This window comes from Nannobrachium achirus, assembly GCF_963921795.1.
Source record: "Nannobrachium achirus genome assembly, chromosome: 11".
Lineage (NCBI taxonomy): Eukaryota > Metazoa > Chordata > Actinopteri > Myctophiformes > Myctophidae > Nannobrachium > Nannobrachium achirus.
Genome location: NC_137820.1, coordinates 29,575,376 through 29,596,329, shown reverse-complemented (window position 1 = coordinate 29,596,329; position 20,954 = coordinate 29,575,376). Strand labels below are relative to the sequence as shown.

General features: G+C 41.8%; 1 protein-coding gene across 1 annotated transcript; it reads right to left on the bottom strand.

Moving 5' to 3' along the window:
* Nucleotides 1-9,702: 9,702 nt before the first annotated feature.
* Nucleotides 9,703-17,513, bottom strand: LOC308294265 (extracellular calcium-sensing receptor-like; the record flags this gene model as incomplete). The annotated part of the gene is made up of 9 exons (XM_080736992.1): nt 9,703-10,616; nt 11,416-11,539; nt 11,633-11,860; nt 12,901-13,176; nt 14,251-14,454; nt 15,209-15,478; nt 16,445-16,531; nt 17,035-17,329; nt 17,446-17,513. The coding sequence occupies 9 exons, from the start codon at nt 17,511-17,513 to the stop codon at nt 9,703-9,705; spliced, it is 2,466 nt and encodes an 821-aa protein (XP_080593118.1).
* Between the last annotated feature and the right edge of the window lie 3,441 nt (nt 17,514-20,954).

Here is a 20,954-nt window from a genome sequence, read left to right as displayed (position 1 = left end):
AATTTATATAAATATAAGATTTATATAAATATATATATTTTCTAAGTACCCAAAGACGCTTTACATGGGGGCAAGAGAAAACTAAAAAGTAAAAACAACTTTATTAGAAAAACACTTTAAAACTAAAGGATAAAACCATTAAAAACAATAGAGATCAAAAAAGGACAGTGGAGTGAGTTAGCTGGGGTAGGCAATATGGAAGAGGTGGGTTTTGAGGGTGGTTTTGAAGGTTTGGAGGGTGGGGGCATCTCTGATGGTTTTGGGGAGTGCATTCCAGAGGGTTGGGGAGGGGACATAGTGATTGAGGAGGTCGGAGAGGTAGGGTGGAGCAAGATTGTTGAGTGCCTTGTAGGTGTTGAGTAAAACTTTGAAATGGATTCTTTGTTTGACCGGGAGCCAGTGGAGGTCACGGAGGACTGGTGTTATGTGATCTCTGGAACGGGTGCTGGTGAGTAGGCGGGCAGCTGAATTTTGGACGTACTGAAGTTTATTGAGGACTTTGGAGTTGGTGCCATGGAGGATACTATTGCAATAATCAAGACGGGATGTAATGAAGGCATGGATGAGTGTTTCAGCTGCAGAGAATGATAGAGAGGGGCGGAGACGGGCGATGTTTTTGAGGTGGAAAAAGGCAGTTTTGGTGACCTGGTTAACATGGGGGAGGAATGAGAGTGTGGGGTCGAGAATGATGCCCAGGTTACGGACGCGGGTGGAGGGTGTAACAATGGAGCCGTCAATGTTCAGTGAAAAGTTCTGGGTAGAGCGGGTGAGGGAGTCTGGACCAAATATGATGATTTCTGATTTGTTACAGTTTAGCTTGAGAAAGTTTTGTTGCATCCATTGTTTAACATCTGTGAGGCAGGCAGTGAGTGTGGAGTGAGTGGTTGCTGTGATGGTTTTGGTGGAGAGGTATAGCTGTGTATCGTCGGCGTAGCAGTGGAACTGAAGACCATGGTGACGGAGGATTTGACCAAGTGGCAGGATGTAGATAATGAATAGGAGGGGACCCAAAACTGAACCCTGGGGGACACCTTGGGTGACTGGGGTAGTGGAGGAGGTGCAGTTATTTATGGAGATGAATTGTTGTCGATCGGAGAGGTATGATTTTATCCAGGAAAGGGCAGTGCTTGTGAGACCAAGGGAGGACAGAAGACGGGTGATGAGGATGGAGTGATTGATGGTGTCAAAGGCGGCACTGAGGTCAAGGAGGATGAGGATGATGAGGATATATGGGACCAGTTACTCATATTGCAGACCCCTGCATGATAGTCAACCATGTTATGTCAAAACATGCCCATATATGGGCATTACCAAATATGGGCATTCCCAGATATGTCCTTAGTATTGATAACACGATATCCTTAATTAGTGGCCAAGGCCACGAAGTGGCAAATGGCCACTCATTGATATTGGACTTCATCATGTTTTTCTTCCGCCACTTTTTCTCTAGCGGCTAGACCGTGCAGTCGCTTTTTACGAAACTCGGCAGTATGGCAGAGGACTATGCCAAACGGCTAAAACGCGAAGCTCGCAACAATCGGCCAAAGGGTGGCGCTGTAGGAAGCCTTTGAAAAATGCCAACTTTGAACTGGTGTAGCTCATGCCCTGTTTCAGGTACAGCAATGAAACCTGTATACACTTATGCGTCTCCTCATGCCGAACAACTTTTACGCTCTGACTTTTGACCTCTGACCTTTACTTCTCCCACAATTTTGAATTATATGAAAAACAGTAAAAATGTATCTCCTCCTGGGATTTTCGCGTAACGTGCGCGAAACTTTTTTTACATGAACTTTGGACCAATACGGTCTGAGAAGTTAGGCGGATTTTCTTTAAAGCGAAACATTATTTTTTAATAATTCACTCAATGTTGCAGTTTTATGCAAATTATTCTTCTGCCTCTAAATCATACATGCAAAGTGACACGTTCATGGCATTTGGCAAATATGTAGAGGGTTAGTTCAAATATCACTGAAAGCAATCTTACTCCAATTGGCCAAAGGGGGGCGCTATATGAAGCGTTTGAAAACTCAAACTTTAAAGGGGCATAAGTCATGCCTCGTTTTGTTTGAAGACATGCAACTTGCTTACACGCGTGCCTTGACTCAAGCGGAAGACATCTGTGTCTTTGTTAAGTAAGCTCCGCCCTTAGATTTTCCGCCATTTTGAGCAGTTTGTAAAACACTTAAACCCGCTTTTATTCCGGAACTTTCGCGTCACGTGCACAGAACTTTTTTTACATGAACTTTGGACCTATATCTAAAGATCTGTCAGATCGGATTTTTTAAAAATTGAAACATGCTTTTTTAATAATTCAATGAATATTGCAAGTATTATGTAAATTATTCTTCTGCCTCTAAAACATACATGCAAAGTAAAATTTTCATGATGAACTACTGTAGAGGGTTAGTCCAAATATCACTGAAACCAATCTTACCCCAATTGGCCAAAGGGGGGCGCTATATCATTTTGAAAGAAGGCGTCAAGTACATTACATGAAACTTTTTATTTATTTTTATTTTTAAATGACAGGTCCATTATGTGTGACTGCCGTAGTGTAGTGGACAGTGCCTGTGCCTGATATACGGAGGGTTATGAGTTCAAACCCCACGTCCCATGGAATGTGCGTATGTCAAACTCTTTAATGTTGACACGTCTGATCTAGCTCCAGATCACGTTCATGTTTAAAATGAGCCCTTCTCTACCGGCCGTTATTTTTCTGTTCTGAGTGAAAGAAAATATGATCACTCGAAAATGTCAGAAATTACATTTACTCGGATTGATTTCACCCCAAGCCTCCAAAATATAAAAAAAGAAATCAATAAAATCAAGGCACTCAGCCTATATAGAACTTTGTTTTTAAACAAACATGGTAAATAGAACCTGTGGCTGCCTAGTGTAGTGGTCAGGGCAAATGCCTTTCATGCAGAAGGTCGTTAGATTGAATCCCGCCTGGGGTCTATATAAGCATAAAACCATGACATTTGGTAGACTTTACAGTTTGGTTCCTTGAACAATGTCTGATATGGAGCCTTCCTAAAATGTCCCCCAACCCCCCTTGATGCGTATTTTAATATCCGCCATTACTAAATAATGTATTTTGCATCATAAATCCTGAAACAAGCATTATAATACAAACTGTCATGTCTACACCTATGTTGTAATTTCCAAGGATTACAATGATATCATGTACCAGCTCAGTAGCCTAGTGGTTTGAGTGTCTGCCCTGAGACTGGGAGATCCGGGTTCAAACCTGGGACGTGTCATACCAAAAATTCTAAAACACGGGACCCAGTGCCTCCCTGCTTGAAACTCAGCATCAAGGGTTGGATTGGGGGTAAGTCCCTGTGACATACTAGCGTCATGTCCAGGGGGTGTACTTGTACATCAAGCTGCCATACGCTACAGGAGATAGGCTCCTGCCCTATGAGATTCATGGCTCGGCCGATTCATATGGTCTTCATAGCTCAGCAAGGCTTACTATGTACATCAGGGGTCCTCAATAGGCGGACCGCGGTCCATGTCTGGACCGCGAGGCACCGCCGACCGGACCCAGGACGAATTATAGTAAAAAGTGGAAAAATATCTCCACGTTTTGTTTCCACTTCTCGTTGGATTCATTCACTTTCATTGCATGCGCTGAGAGTGTGTGTGTGTGAGAGAGAGAGACGCTGATTGGCTGATGCCGGGCAACAGATTATTATGGGTTGTCATCTCTATGACAACGATGCGCTGATAGACTGTCACCACAGACCGCGGAAGTTTACGGAGCAGCAGCAGCAGCAGTAGCTTCAGCCACCAACAATGCAACTAGTTATAAATCAGTGGCGTTTCATTCACGCAAACATCATCAACGTGAATACGTTTGCAGGATTGTAATCTTATCTACAGAGACCAGAGTTTGTCGCGACGTGACGGCGGCCTCTCTTTCTGCATGGATATGCAGCGACAGCGAGCCGCACGCAGTACTCTGTACAAGAGTGAGCCACGAGACACCTTGTTTTCATATCGATATTCACGTTGCGACACAAGCATAAATTATTCGAAGATTATCCCAGTTTGTTAAAAGAAACCAGAGCACTAGCGCAAAATATCTCTGCTCCACTTTGAACATTCTGTTCTCCCTGCTTTAATGGGTTGTTTCTCTTCAATCAAGTAAGGCCCCCAAATGATTTTGGAGGAGTCCCCAGCCCAGATGACAGTGAAGTCATAATTTGAGGACCCTTTTATTAATAAAGAAAGAAGCGGAAAAAGACCATTACTGCATCAACAAACTAGAAAAAAATAAATAAAAACATTAGCCAATGTAAAAAAAATGAAGAAAGGGATCTCTAATTATGTAAGATGAACAATACTGAGGGCAAGTGGCCATGACCTGAGGGCAAGTAGAACATTTCCAGACTGTCAGTACTTTCCAGACTGACAAGTAAGCAAATATATATATATATATATATATATATATATATATATATATATATATATATATATATATATATATTTAATTGTTTTATTTTTTCCCCGGACCCGGACCTGTTTCAAAAGAATATTTGTGGACCTTCAAGATTTGTATTTGAGGACCCCTGATGTACATCATCAAACTGTCCAGGTGCATAGTATCACAGTTTTTTATGTCTGTTGCATATAGGCCTACAGTCTTTTGCATACATGTTGTGTAGAGGCCAATTTGTGCTTTTACCTATAACCACCGATTAGTGTAAAACTTTGTAAGCACACTTCCCAGAGGCCAAGGAAAAACCTGTGCCCTGCATTTTTCACATCTGCCATTTATAGCGCCACCAGAAGGCCGACTTACAGTATATAAAACACATTCTTCGATATTACTCCTTCAGATTACATCCGAAAATCACACAAATCAGTACACAGTATCTCTACAGTGATGTAATCATGACGGATTTGTCAGATATCATATTCTATCTAATTGGCTAACATTGAATTCCAAGGTTTGCAGGATTGCTCTTTTTTGAACAAAATGTCTCAAACGCAGCCTGCTATGTGTGTGAGATTTTGCACACACATTCCCACTAGACCAAGGAACAGATGCCACCCACATTGGCCTGTTATAGCACCACCAGCGGGTAAATTTTTGCAAAACAAATTTTTGGCACAAAATGCCTCAAATCCCGCATGCAGCGTCCGATTGCCGTGAAAGGCCCAAGAACACGTGGTACCCTTTTCAGTCACCACCACCAAAAAAAAAAAAAAAACACCTGACCTGCCGGAGACCTGCTCGGAAGAACACTGCTTCTAGTTTTTCTTTGATTTCTTCTTTGCTTTCCCTTGATGCTTTTTTGCTTTCCTGCTTTCTCTGCCTTGGCCACTTTATTGCTGCTTGCAGCTATATTTTATGTTTGTTTCTCAGTTGATTTAACATCATTGTTTATGCTGATACTGTTCATACTATATATCTATATGTAACGGAGGTGATCCGAACCTCCCCCACCCGGCTTTGAACCCGGGTCTCCCGCGTGAAAGTCCAATATCTTAACCATCACTCCAAAGGGATATCCCTATGAAACCAGAGCAGATACTAGACTTTTGAGGCTTCAGGCTGGGGCTGCGACTCTCTCCGCCACACTCACCCCCCTTTGACCTCCTCCTACGGGGAAGCCCAGATCCGGGTTACGGCACCAATGTAACGGAGGTGATCCGAACCTCCCCACCTGGCTTTGAACCCGGGTCTCCCGCGTGAAAGTCCAATATCTTAACCATCACTCCAAAGGGATATCCCTATGGAACGAAAGCAGATGCTAGACTTTTGAGGCTTCAGGCTGGGGCTGCGACTCTCTCCGCCACATATACACAGACATAAATAGAACTGCACTCTGTCGAGGTGCCAACTTGGCCTTGGCTTGTGCACAAGTAGGCCATGTATGGCCTAATTGTGCGCATGCAGTGCGCGCGATGAGGTGCGCTCACCACTGGCATTACCACTGGCGATGCCAGTGATATCACCACTTGCATCACCAGGAATGCTGGTCCCTCATTGGCTGTTAATGATGATGTTGCCAGAAATGCTGGCAGGGATGGATTACCCAACGGGCACAATGGGCCCAGGCCCAGGGGCCCCTGAGCTAGGAGGGCCCCTCAGCTTGAGCCACCGTGTGACCACGTCCCTGTTATTAACGTTGCGCTATTTGCCAGACACTATTTTATTCGTTCATGTAAAAAATAACTCCAAATATTCCTAAAACACCATGATACATATTATACTGTAAGTGTTTAGCTCCTCAGTTTATCTATAAGACATCAAAACAACAACAACATTACATTTTCTAATGTCCACGCATTACAACAATGTAGTGGTAGTAGATAAACCGGGGTAGATAACATAACTGTTATGTTATCTACCCCGATTAATCTATGGGCCCCCTCATTCATACCATAGCATCATATACTGTAACACTTGACTGTATGGTCCTTTAAGTATGTGTTACCACCAGCCTTACCTGGCTGCCTTGGACAAGTCAGATTCTTTGCATAACCATAAAAAGCCCTATCAAATGTATAGGAGCCAAACTCTTGCAAGAAGTATAATGAATAATGTATTATTAAAACTAGCCCTTACCCGTTCAAAGATATGAGCTCTGAAATGATGTGCAGTGTGTGGGTTATGGGATGTGCACTGCACACAGTATATGAGGGATGGAAAGTAACTTTAACTGGTGCTTGCATGATAATATGTAGGAGCATCAATGTAAGAAATACCCGTTTCGTTTACTGTATACCGATCTGCATGATTTTTGGACAACACACACGGCTACCTAACAACCTACATACCTACCAACTTACATACCGACATACGCAGCCGAACGCAGTACTTGCGCGTTCTGCTGGCGCAAGTAACTAATTCCCTGGTAGTCCAAGTGCTGAAGGATTTCTATAGTATACCTGGTTTCTGGTTATTGTACAGGGTTCTTTTTAAACCTTGTGGCTTTTACAGTACATGGCCTAGTCATATGTATCAGAGACCTGGGTTAATAAAAAAAAAACAAGATGTTTGTGTGTGTTTAGCTGCCTGTCAGATGACATCACTCAGGTTCTAAGGGACTATCATTTGGGAGTTGAAGTTGCCTTAGGCTTCACCTTTGTTTTCCCTCACACCTCAGCCATGTTAACTAGCCAAGAAAAAACACCTTTAACGGCCTAATCCTCCACTCTTTCATGTCTAGGTTCCCACTGGAACCTGTCTTTGTCTTTCGGGTCTATTGCATCATGTGGGTTACTTGGGATGAAACCTGCAGTGGTGGAAAGAGTAGGCCTACAGAATTAAAAATGTACTTGAGTAAAAGTTAAAAAGTATTGGCATCTAAATGTACTTAAAGTACTCAAAGTAAAGGTGCAAAATGTTTGAAAATTGCCGATCTACAAGCTCACAGATCTACAAGCATGGATCTTGTGAGCTTGTCAATCGGCTATTTTCAAACAGCCAAAGTATACAATAGGGCTAAAGTGGGTTATGTATGTTTTATTGCGACCGTAGGTCGCAGTTACTTGCACACTATCCAAACCTCCACCGGCTGTCCCTCCGTCACTCCGTCACTCCCTCTGTCACACGTCACACGTCACACTTTTGCCCTGCTCATATCTCTGCAACCGTTGCCCCGATCCATGCCAGATTTTGCACACACACTCCTTGCCTGCCAAACTACAACCTCCAAGGACCCCCGGAGTTTCGGGGACCCCCAGGTCCCTGGGGGACCCCCAGGTGTAAAAAATTACCAAATGTGCAAAAATGACCAAATGACCACCCCAACGGGGCTGCTCTCTCTGTGTCACACACACACACACACACACACACACACACACACACACACACACACACACACACACACACACACACACACTCTCTCTCTCTCTCTCAAACATAATGTGTGACCTGCCAAGTGGCAAGGAATGTTGCCACTGTTCTCTCTCACACACACACACACACACACACACACACACACACACACACACACACACACACACACACACACACACACACACACACACACACACACACACACACACACACACACACACACCCCTTCACACCAGGGAGTCCAGGAAGGATGAGCCTCCATGCTTAAATAAACAGACCTGGGTCCACTATCAAGATCTGCCTGTGGGTGTGTCTACTTTTAGCAGGAGAGCTTGCATCTTGCCAAAATTTGCCCTAAAATCACACAAACCACTACACAGTATCTCTACAGTCACCCTGCTCCTACAGATTTTGCCCTAAAATCATGCACACCAGTACACAGTATCTCTACAGTCATGTAATCACAACGCATCTGTCCCATCTAGCGCCACCATCAGGACGATTTTGCACAAACTACTTTTTGGCCTATTTATGGAGATAAGCGACCAACGGTCGCTTATCTCCCGATTAGGGAGTCTTACTGGTAATATTATAATTTATGTCTGAAAAGTAACTAAAGTTTTCAGATCATTTGTATGCATACCAAACAATGAACGTGTATTGTTTAATTTTCACTTGACCAGAATATTAAAAGATCGAGGGTGCTGAAGATTTGTTTCAGGGAAACAATTTTACTTGTTGATACTATGACTAACAAACAAAATTGCTTGTGGTTATAGTGTGATAGAATATTTGTATACAGCCCCGCTAGCAATAGGGCATAAAGGATAGCAATGACCATCAGTTAATTCGTCTGACACTAGAATCATAGACAATATCTTTAGAGGAAAAGGGAAATAAATACTGCTCAGTTGATCGAATATTTTCATAGGATGGGTTAACAATTAGACCAGTTATTCAGGGAACTCATAAGAACGGTGGAGCTCACCTCCACAGCAGCACATCAACATCTTAGCAATAAGTGATGTATCAATACAAACCTAATTAAACCGGCCTGAATAATGGAGAAAACAATTGATGAGTTACTGTGCTAAGCTGCTAGCAATGACAAAGCTCTGTCTCACTGAAAAGGAGTGTCCCCATGAATGTGTTGATGACATTACTTTACTACCTAAAGTGAATGCTCACGTGTGCTTTTATTGCACTGAATACATCATAGTGGGAAGCAAGGGGACGGGAGGGGAGAGATATACAGGTAAATGAGATTGACCAGCAGTTGAAAACAAGCGTTTGAAAAATAGTGGATGCTGCATATTATTTTCAGAACATTTGACCATTCTGAACACATGAAACAAAGCAGCTTTAACTCATTCAAACCGGAACCTGTGGCCTTTTTTACCAGCCTGTACTGGTGTTAGCAGTTAACAATTTAGATTGTGATTTAAACAGATTATTTTAAAATAAATTAAAATGTTATCTGTGACTTTGGCCGAGCTTTTTAATAGTGTTTTAATACAAGTGGATGGTTTAATATAAATGCACTCTTATAATCATGAGAAGTGGCTTCCTTTACAAAATACATGCCTGTGTTGCAATTCAATGTGGTTATACTTTAACACTTTAATGGATTCCTTGGCTGGAACTCCTAACGTGAATTTACTGAGTTGTTCTTTTTCTGCCATGATTACATATCCATGTAAAATGTTGCCTTTAAAGAAGGGTAGGCTAATTCCATTTCACCAATGTTTATTCATATGTTTGCATTTTAATAGTACTTTAAGCTTAGTTCAGAATATACAACTAACAAAATGATATATTATATATTCATATACACACAAAATAAATAAAATACACAAAGAAAATGCATTGTCATTCTGCTTCTATGTCTTGGTGGCATCTCGACCCATGATGGACTTCTTGGTGTTTCTCACAGGTTTCAAAAGGATTATATAACACTTTGGTCCAAACAACACCACCAAAAGGCCATAACTGGATGCTAAGATAGCAAAGATTTCTACAACATCAGCATATTTGCCTGGAGAGCTGATATATGCTGGGATGAAGGCTATCCACACGGCACAGAAGATCAACATGCTAAAAGTGATTAACTTGGCTTCATTGAAGTTGTCTGGAAGATTCCTTGCCATGAATGCAAGAAGGAAGCTGAGGAGTGCCAGTAAACCAATATAACCCAGTAACACTGCAAACCCAACTGTTGATCCCACCACACACTCAAAGACAATCTTATTACGGTGGTATTTTTTGTTTTTATGAGTAGTTGGTGAGGATGATAAAAGCCACGCTAAGCAGATAATTCCCTGGACGACAGTAAGAGCCAGAACTGTTCCTCTCTGCTGCATTGCACCAAACCACTTCATAATGTCTGCTCCTCCAGGCTTGGAGGTCTTGAACACGGCCAACACCACCATAGTCTTTACCAGGATACAAGCGATACACATCACAAAGCTGATCCCAAACACTGCATGTCTCAGCTGACAAGTCCAGAGTCTGGGTTGTCCAATGAACAGCAGTGAACACAGGAAACACAGTTTGAGGGACAACAAGAGAAGGAAGCTGAGTTCTGAGTTGTTGGCGCGTACCATGGGTGTGTCTCGGTGATAGATGAAGATTCCCAGGACAATGGCACAGGTAAATGTGCCCAGCAATGAGATGGTTGTCAAGGAGATTCCCAGGGCCTCGTGGTAGGAGAGGAACTCTATGCTCTTAGGGACACAGTGGTCACGCTGGGGACTGGACCAGAAGTCCTCTGGACAACTGGTGCACCCTGTAGAGTCTAACAAAGAGGGAGATATTAACAGAACAGACAAGTGCAGTATTTTCCTTAAAGGTGATACACCATGAAATTTCACTTTTCCTATTTTAAAACCTTTTTTTGGGGTCCCACTAGCACCTTCTATCCTCACAAAGTCCCATTTCTGACCGTTGTGTCTTTCTCTGGTTTTGAGAAGGCGAAGGTTAAAAGTATCCCACGGGTTCTCAAAACAGGCTATCCAGATTTGCTGCCGATTGTGACGTCATCTGCCGATTGTGACGTCATCACAAAAAAAAATCAAAGATTTTTTTTTTTTTTTTTATTTGGGGGGGGGGGGGGGGGGCGCAGTTCAGGCCAAAGGTGGTACTGCAGCTGAAATGCTCTGAGAGCCATTCAAAAATGAGAGAGGCTCTCTATTCAGGAGTGGTAATTTAGCCTCAAACCTTTTGAAAAACGTTTTTGGGACATAAACAATATGACATAAATACTTTTTAAATGCATGGTGTATCACCTTTAATGTAACCTACGATATTGTCGTTGTCGGGTGGAAACCTTGTATGTCCAAGACCGTTCGTTTTGTATTCATCATTTTAAAAATGAACTAAACTAGTGAAAATAGCAGATCTACAAGCACACAACACCTCGCACCGCAAGGCGTTGTGTGCTTGTAGATCGGCTGTTTTCACTACATTTGTGCAACAGCCTTGTATGATGAAGCAGGGCTTTGCTTGGTGAACAAAGTACAAATTTGAAACTTGGAGATACAAGGTTTCTGCCCGACAGTGACGATATTGTACATAGCTACATAATGTAAACCTACCAGTCTCATTGCTGATCTCTCCCCCAGAGCAAGCAATGCAGTCAAAGCAGCAGACAGGTTCTCCTTTCTTTCTGGCCAGACGGGTTCCAGGGGAACAGCTCTCACTGCACACTGACCGAGGAGGCTACAGAGGAACGTAACAATGATCAATTTATGTCCAAACCAAATTACATTCACAATCACATCATGATAAACTAGATATTCTACAAAAAGTGACCTTTTTGGATTCAAAGCTCCAGAATATTTTGTCTTCATCGAGGATGAGTTCTTCATCTCCGGAGGCTGACTTCTTGAACACACCTACGTTGTTAACCTTTGCACTTCCATCAGGGAGCCACATCCAGTTAATGACATCATAGATTGGCAAAGCATCACCATTCTCATCAAATGTTACATGATCGCCAGTTGATGTGGTGAAGTTGATCTTTTCCAGGTAATACACAAGCTAGAAATATTAATAAGCAAAATTATGTAGAGGCCCGTATCAGGCCCGTATCAGGCCCCAGTCTTCTGTTCCTGGGGTGGAGTAGGGCAGTGTTTCTCAACCTTTTTTCTGCATGGGCACACTTTTCATGTCCCAAGAATCCATGGGCACACCAACATAATACGGGGGTGTAAATATCGTCACTGTCGGGAAGAAGCCTTGTATCTCCAAGTTTCAAATGTGTACGTTTCTTCGCAAAGTAAAGCTGTCGCACAACAGTAGTGAAAACAGCAGATCTACAAGCACACATCGCCTCGCACTGCGAGGCGTTGTGTACTTGTAGATCGGCTGTTTTCACTAGTTTAAAGCATTTTTAGAATGATAAATACAATACTGGCTTTCAAGCAGTTTTAAGGGGCACACTTGACCCTTCTCAGGGGCACAAAGGTCCCCAGGCACAGTGGTTGAGAAACACTGGAGTAGGGTACTCAAGATTGATAGACGTTTGCAAGGATTGGACCTGTCAAATGTGGTATTATTTTTTTAATCTATAATTTTTATCCCACGATTTTGCAACCCATTTTTCACCCAGTGCCAATTGCCTATGTAATCCTGGGCTCTGCTCTCCCTCTACCGCGCCTGGGGAGACAACGCACTGACCTCATGCTTCCTTCAATGCATGAGTAGTACACAAGTTGTTTCTTTTCACCTGACAGGGGGGATTTCCCCGGGATGGACGTAGCACGTGGAAGGAACACGTTATTCCAACCAGTTCCTTTCCCCTCCATCAAGCACCCCGGCTGGCCAGGGGGAGGCATTATTGAGACCAGGATTACTGCATGTTTTTGTGAGGGTATCAACCCTAGGAGACACGGGGAGAACATGCAAACTCCACACAGAAAGGCCCTATCGCATGTGGTATTAGCTTATTTTTATTGTTTTTGTGTTTCATGAAAGGGAGGGGTCTTTACACTTTGCATGCATCATATTTATATACATTGTTACTGTCAATTAGAATCCAACTAGAAACATCAACAGTTAACTGTGAATTAATATTACACCTGCCATGGCTGTATTGACTGCAAAGTGGCACAGCTGTGCCCAGTGAAAGGCCCTTTTCCTGGCACACATTGCAACATGTCATGGAGGGCATGGGCCACAGCATACACAGCCTTGTACACATTATACTCTGTCCTGAGGTCAGACACATCCAACAGGGGAGTTTCTGCTGTTCCGAGGTCCTCTTGTCCAGTACACACCCTTCCACCAGCATCCACCCACTCTGATGGAAGGGGTGCAAATTTACACTGAAATGTGTGCTCCCAAAACTGCCTCACCTGAAGAAACGCAATACATCTCTGTGAAATTGCAACTTAAGACCCATTCCTCCTAACATTGTGTTTTTGTTGGGTTGATGTCTGTTTGAAGTCTTCCTGAACATCCTTGTATAGGAGTAGTTCACCAATTTTCAACCTGTCTTCATATAATAGGTCCTCACTAATGGTCATGATAAAATATCACAATTTTTTTCTACTTAGTCCAAGTCTCCTAGGAGAGCTGTGGGAAGTTCAGAATCCATAGTCTTGTGACATCATCATTTTCCCAAAAAATGTTTTTATCAATATATTTGAAAAAAAAAAAAAAGATTTTTATTATCGCGAGAACAATGGCTTCCACTTTAAAATTGCAACTTTTCAGGAATAGAAAGCCTGCAGTTTCTATAAGCTGGATTGGCAATCGATGATGTCACAAGACTATGGGTTTCTGACCTGCCCACAGCCCTCCTCTGAAAAAAAAAAAAAAAAAGAAAAAAAGAAAAGCTATTTTTGAGTGAGGATCAATTATATGAACATAGGTTGAAAAGTGGTGGAGTGCCCCTTTGTATAACCTTGTTCTCTGCATATCTCCAAAACAGTAATATAGAGTTTTGCAACTAAAATCCAGTCTTCAGACCGGCACTCACTGAAAACAGGTTTGACATAGGGCACGTAACTCAGACAGGTATGGCATCACACAACAGACACCAGCTAGAAAGATGCAATTGGACAACTTTTTTACAACTTTTCTCTACAGAAAATGATTCTGCACCATTCCTGATGAAGCTGGTCGATTTGACATATGGCACGAGTGTGTGGCACAAAAACTGTGGGAGGAGATCCATGCCAAACCTTTGGTCACTCTTGAATAATAAATAATAAGTACTATAGTGTGATGCCCCATTAGGGCAACCACACTAATCAGAGCCACACTAAATGAAAGAGGAAGTATGCAGGGACATTGAGTAAAAGTGCTCCACACCCCTGGCTAGTTTCTGTCACATTTTTGTAACTTTTTGTGTTCCCTATAAGTTACCCTTGGATTACCCAAGTTGGCGAGAGACTTTAAATACAAAATAAAATAAAAACACTCACTAAGGTATTTTCATGGCTGTTGTCAAGGTCATTATCAGGATGTATGTTTAAGAAGAAATCCTTGAGACCTGCTATCTCTCCACGATGGACAGCAAGACCCAGAACTCTCAGGTAAGGCATGAAGTGAGGAGTCTGGAGTGTTTTAGCCGTCATCCAACCCACATCGGATATCCATTGCAGACCTGTAACATTCTGCTTTACCACCTGTTTTTTTTTACAAAATATATGAATATATACCCATTTTAAAGATAAAAGAGCACAGCTATAACCCAGTGTTCTATAACATACCGAGACAAATGCAATAGGCTTATATCATTACTATGATAATATAGCTTGTGATAATCAAACCATCATTATTTGTTTGCTTATTGTGTACTGAGATCAATGGCATTTAAAAAGAAAATACAGTTACTGATCATTGATGAACCCAAATTAATTATTGTATTTTACTTAAAAGAATCACCTAATGTTTATGTGAATGGATGTCTTCTCATGTATAACTCATTTGTGATTGATTGATTGATTGATTGATTGAAGTATTTATTAGAAGTTTGCATTGGAAAAGGTACAGTTTCATGACAGTACAGTTCATTGGTACAAGGTCAACTAAATAGATAAGCTCAGGAAAGCCTTGGCTTGTTTACATTGAGATCCCTTTTTTAACTTATATAACATTGAATGACAGACAGATAGAACATCGGATACAGTACTATGCAGAAGATATCATCAGAAAAACTGTTGTAAAAGAAACAAGGCAAAATAAAAGGTAATTACAATAGGAGAGTCAGGGGGAGGGTAAGGTTAGGTTTATTGTTACCAGTTTCGAGTGGCAGCCGGCTGTGTTTTTTCAGAGTGGTTTTAAAGGAAGTTAGACCCTTTGTTTGAGCCAAATCTGATTCCTTAATTCCTTATAATTATGAATCCCTAAATTATTGTATGTACCGTCCATAACACCAACCTCCTCCATGAGTTTAATCATATGGATCCCATATACGATTTCAAAGACCACGCGAGCTGTGGATTTCTTCATCACAGAGACAATCCTTTGGAGTTCAGCCGGGTCACCGTCCCAGGGCACAACCTCCACATAGGCCAGACAACCCAAACCAGACTGGGCCAGGTCAGACTGGAAGATTCGGGCAGCATCGTGGCCATAGGCGTCATCGTTAAACAGCAGTCCTACCCAGGTCCACCCAAATCGCCTCATAATCTGGAGCATAGCTCGGATCTGATTGGATGAAGAATGCAGGGATGAGTAGGTAGTATATATGTTACAGTATGTTCAAGAAACCAGTAAAAGTTGTCAAGGAGCACTCGTTTTGACGTTCACCACACACTAATCACCACCAGATGGCGACGTCAGCCACTGCTCTGCCATTCACCAGAGTGTATATAAGAGAGTTACGTCACGCTTTGAACTCGCCGCAGACCGGAAGTGTTTACTCTTTATTTACTAGCCTAGCCTAGCCTAGCCTAGCCTAGCCTAGCCATTAGCTCCATTGTAGTCACTTGGACAGGGCGTTTAACGTGCGCTTGCCCAGGCCTTACGGCCTGGGCATAAATATAACGATTGCATTCACCACGGCTTCGTAACTCGCGCGGCGCTCCGCCGGCCGCGCGGCCCTGGCCCGCTCTTCGCGGCCACTCGCGCCTGCGGCGCTCGGGGGCGAAGAGCAGGACCAAGGTCCGCTGGCCTTCGCGCCGCTTGGGGCTTCGTGGACCCAGGGGGGCCTCGTAACTCGTTTGGGCTTCGTGGATACAGGGGGGCTTCGGTAGCCGCTCGCAGTGTCGTGGACAATAGAGCGGCGCACCGCCTGGAGTACGTTGTTGTGGCGACCGCTTGCTCCGCCCCGTGCCGCACCACGAGTGCTCCGCGTCTCGAATGTGCTGTTTCTCTAATATACTATGACATATACACAAGCACATGACAGGTGATATGAAATATCGATGACACTAGAGCTTTTTCAACCCTTTTCATATCAAGGTCCATTATTTATTTGGCATTTGAGCCACCATTTGAAAAGAAGAATATTTTGTTATCATTGGATAAAGATTTTGTTCACAATTCCATGCTGTATTGATGTGGTAACAGAGGAGAGATAACAAGCCAACGTTGATCAAAATAACAATTCTTCTACATTCTCTAATTGTGTAGACTTCTTGTAAACTTGATACCGACAGATCTTTTGTTCACCTGGGATGCAGAATTTGGAATAGTTCTAAAGAAGGATGGGAACCTATTCCAGTCACTCAAACAGGAGCACATGGCATGGTAACTAACCTGTAAAGGGACAAAAACATCTGTTCTGTATTATACTTAATTGTTGCCCAAATTCCTTATGGCCTACTATGACTGTAACACCAATCATTATGCAATCTTATTCCTAATAACACATTTCATAACTGAGACTATAGTTATAGCAGATACTGAGATAGATTGAAAAAATCTGGCATTACGTAGAGCTTTGCCCAATCTGGCAACATGGCAATCAAATATAGTAGGAAAAATTAAGTTACTGATGATAAATACATAACTGAACGTGAATCAGATTTTGTGGATCACAGTTGAATTAATCTTTTCAGAATTAGGTAACTAATCTCTGACTCTAACACAGATACACTGTTCTGACCTTGAAACCCTCCTTCACGCTCCATTCCAACTCTGCCTATTCTGCTCACATGCTCTGCCTGCAAATAAATATGTTCTACGTGTTTCGAGCATGTTTTTAGATTTGTAATTGAAAGAATAACCAAAATGAATATTGCTTCAAGTGGGACACTTACCATGGGCACTCTGTATAAACCTAGTATACTAGATATGGCAATCGAATTTGTTGAAGAATCATCACCCACAATACCGAGCACTGGAGGAGACCCAGCACAGCTCTCATCAAGGTCAAACTGCTCCTCTCTCCCACTGACCATTGACAACGCAGCACGAAATGCCACACCAAGTGTATGACAGGAATCATAGAGACTGTATCCCAGAGTCACGTTGGGTATTAGGCGGGGGTTGCTGTTGATCTCAGCAATAGCAAAAGCCATGGTCTGGGCCCGTTTGAAACCTGGAATGTTAAAACTAACAACAGACAAAATGCCACCCTTGAATAAGGTAAAAATCTTTGTAGAAATATATGTCAACCTATCAAAAATGATCCCTGTTTTCTTGCTTGCAATTGTATTTGTGATACTCACGTATCGCAAGCAGGATCCTGTGGCTTGGAGGTGAAGTACAGATCAGGGTCGGCACAGTGTAGGTGCATATTGAACAAACCACCCAGAATAAAGTCCCCAGCCTTGTAGATTCTGTTGAGATTAAACTTTGCCTGTGACTCACAAGAAGAGGAAGGTGAGTAAGACAAAGCAGAGAAAGGAGAGAACCATATCAAGGTCAAGTACTGGTATGAAAGCAGGTGTATGCGTAGAGAAGCCCTCATGACTGTCCTCCTCTGTCCAACAACCCCATTCCCAAATAGTTTGTCCAGTTGTTACATTTTATACACAGTGCTATGCCATCCCTGCTATGCCACCCACCCCCTGTGCCAACGTATGCCATTACATAATCTTTCACAACACCCATCAGGCAGAAGTGGGGGCAGGCCTTAACATACATTAACAATCGTTTCATATCAAAATAATTTGAAACATACATTGGCAACTATTCACCCACCGCATATATATTATAGGGGGGGAATATACTGTATGTATGTATGTATGTGTGTGTGTGTGTGTGTGTGTGTGTGTGTGTGTGTGTGTGTGTGTGTGTGTGTGTGTGTGTGTGTGTGTGTGTGTGTGTGTGTGTGCGCGTGTGACTCCTGAACTGCACATCAAAAATGACCTAAAGGTCTTACCTCAATTTTTTTCTCATGTTTCCTGACCTCAATTACACGAAAAAAGTTTACTTTCAACATTCAGTGTTTTTTCTGTAATCTGTAGTTTTTTGAATAATTAGGATCAAAAAAGTTCATTGGCCTCCCAACGTCCACATCATCTGTTACTTTCCACTGTGTTTGTATCGTTCCAATGCACAATTTACCATTTACCACTTTGGTTATTGCGTTCCAAAAGAGGTGATGATTATTAATCACCTGTTAAACAGTTAAGTGCCTGAACTACGACACCTACAGGAATATAGGTTTATTATCTTTGCAAGTCAAAAGGCCTCAGAACACAGAGAGAAAAAAACCTGCCATGGCTCACTGGAGCGGAGTTTTCAGTTAAAACATTTTAATACACGTTTTAAGGACCAGGACAAATACTTTTATGTTTGGTAATAAATAATGAAAGAAGATAATTAGTAGGAACTAAACACAACTGAGGAAACACTTTAGTCAACTGTCCTGCGGTATAATGTGTGAATGGATGTGTGAAATTATAACTTATTGGCGTGGTTGCCCTAACAGTAGTACTTGTCCGACTTTATTTCTTTCTTTCCATCTTTCCGGATCAACTTTATTTTGCAGCGCTACTCCTCCCACAGTTATGGTGGCACGCACTTGGGCCTTATGTCAAATCAACCGGCTTCATCGGGACTCGTTGCTTGAATTTTTTTTTTTATAACATAAAAGAGATATGTTATATAGTAATTTATATTAACTTATTTGTTAATTAATTTTCTCCATTCACTGGAATGGGAAAATGCTAAAAGCAAACCTTTCCCAAATATGGCGATGACGTCATAGACCACATGAGACTGACACAGTATGTCTATATAGGCCTATGGGCAATCCAAGATATGGACTTAATATTGATGACATCAGGGGACAAGGACGGGAAGGTTAGCACCGCTCAAATAGGGATCAGGACTGACAGATACAGACTATTACAGAGATATCCATATATGGGCATGAACGGGACAAATGGAATACATTTCCCTGTGAATTCTTTGTGACTCGCGTCAGGGCAACCACACTTGCAATTTCCCAGAATTGCACCTTCTAGTTTTGTCTCCACCTGGACTCAATTTCCCAGTCCCATACCTCCTTGTAACTGGGTTCCAATTTCCAGAAAAGGTGTCAAAGAAAAACATGTAGAATTTCCACTAATAAAACAACTCAAAAACTAATTTTAACAGTGTATTTATTGTTCTTTTTGCCAGACCCATGAAATGGGTAGGCCTACATAAGCAAATGTCTGTCGGTCCGGGTTTTCTATATAAAGGGTATATATGATGATGACATGATGATGACATGCCTACAAAAGGCATGATGTCATAAATGATGATGACAGACAAGGGGTCTGGCACAACCAGGTTGACCTGGTCTAGTTTTGTATAACAATGGCAACAACAAAACACAAATACATACATTCAATCAAGCATATACATCAACTCTGTCCTTTGATTTCACGGTTAATCATTGTTTTTCTTTGGGCTAGACATGATACATGAACCAAGGGAATAATATTGTAAAATACTGATTTTAACGTGATGTGATTTTCTTTATTTTTTTACTAATTCTGTTTGCCATTTATTACTTGCGTCAGCAGAGCGTGCAAGTACTGCACTGCAATCGGCTGGGTATGTATGTCGGTGTCCTTCTTTGTGGGCTCGCCTGAAAGGCGAGACCAGTATGTTATCTTCATTATTTATATAGAGAGTTCCGTCGCAGACAGTATAAAGGCATGGCCCTTAGCCAGTGAGGTGCGGAATGTCTGGGAGTGGTGTTAGCTGGAGTATTGGTTGAGCCTCACATGACAGTTAGCACGCTACAGAATATGGTCACGAGCGGGCCCACACTGTTTCGTAGGAACAGTATTTCTAGTTAAAAAGTCAACCTTTCCCAAATATGGAGATGGCTGACATCATAGATGTCTGACATTATACTGTAGACCACATGAGAGTGACACAGTATGTCCATATATGGGCTTTCCAATATATGGGCTTAAAGGCCCATTCCCACTGGGCCAGATAACAGATATCTGGAGATATTTCTCCAGATATTTTTCCATGCAAAGTGGATGGTAGCTACAGATAAAAAAAATATTTGCCACAGATAAAAGTATCTGTGGCAAATATCTGTGGTAGACTTTTTTTTTATCTGTAGCTACCATCCACTTTACATGGAAAAATATCTGGAGAAATATCTCCAGATATCTGTTATCTGGCCCAGTGGGAATGGGCCTTTATATTGATGACATCAGGGATCTCCATAAATGGGCATAAAAGGGACAAGGACTGACACAGAGATCTCCATATATTACCTTATTTTATTAGTGAATACATTTTCCCCATTGACTTGAATGGGGAAAATTCACATTTTCTTTTTTTCCCCTTTTTTAAAAAAAGAATCGCATTACGGCAACCACACTTGCCATTTCCAATTGCATCTTTTTATTAAAGTTTCGTTTCTGGGAGAAAACTGAAGACACAAGATTCTCAGAGATTCATAGATAATCTCCCAGTATTTCCTTAGATATTTGTATTATCTCCCTGTATTCACTAGATTTACCATTTAGATTACATTATTTATAGATTATTTATAAGATTGTATTTTACTTTACTTACTGCAGTACAACTGAATATAACCAGAATATTGAAGACTTTTAGTCATTTGAATTGAAAAGGGGCTTTAACCTTATGAAATAATTTTAAGGCTATTCAATTTGTCCCTGATTTCTATATTATCCATTATACAAGTATGATATTACTATAATAACTTATTTGATAAGGTCAAAGTCCCTTTTCAATTCAATTGACTAAAAGT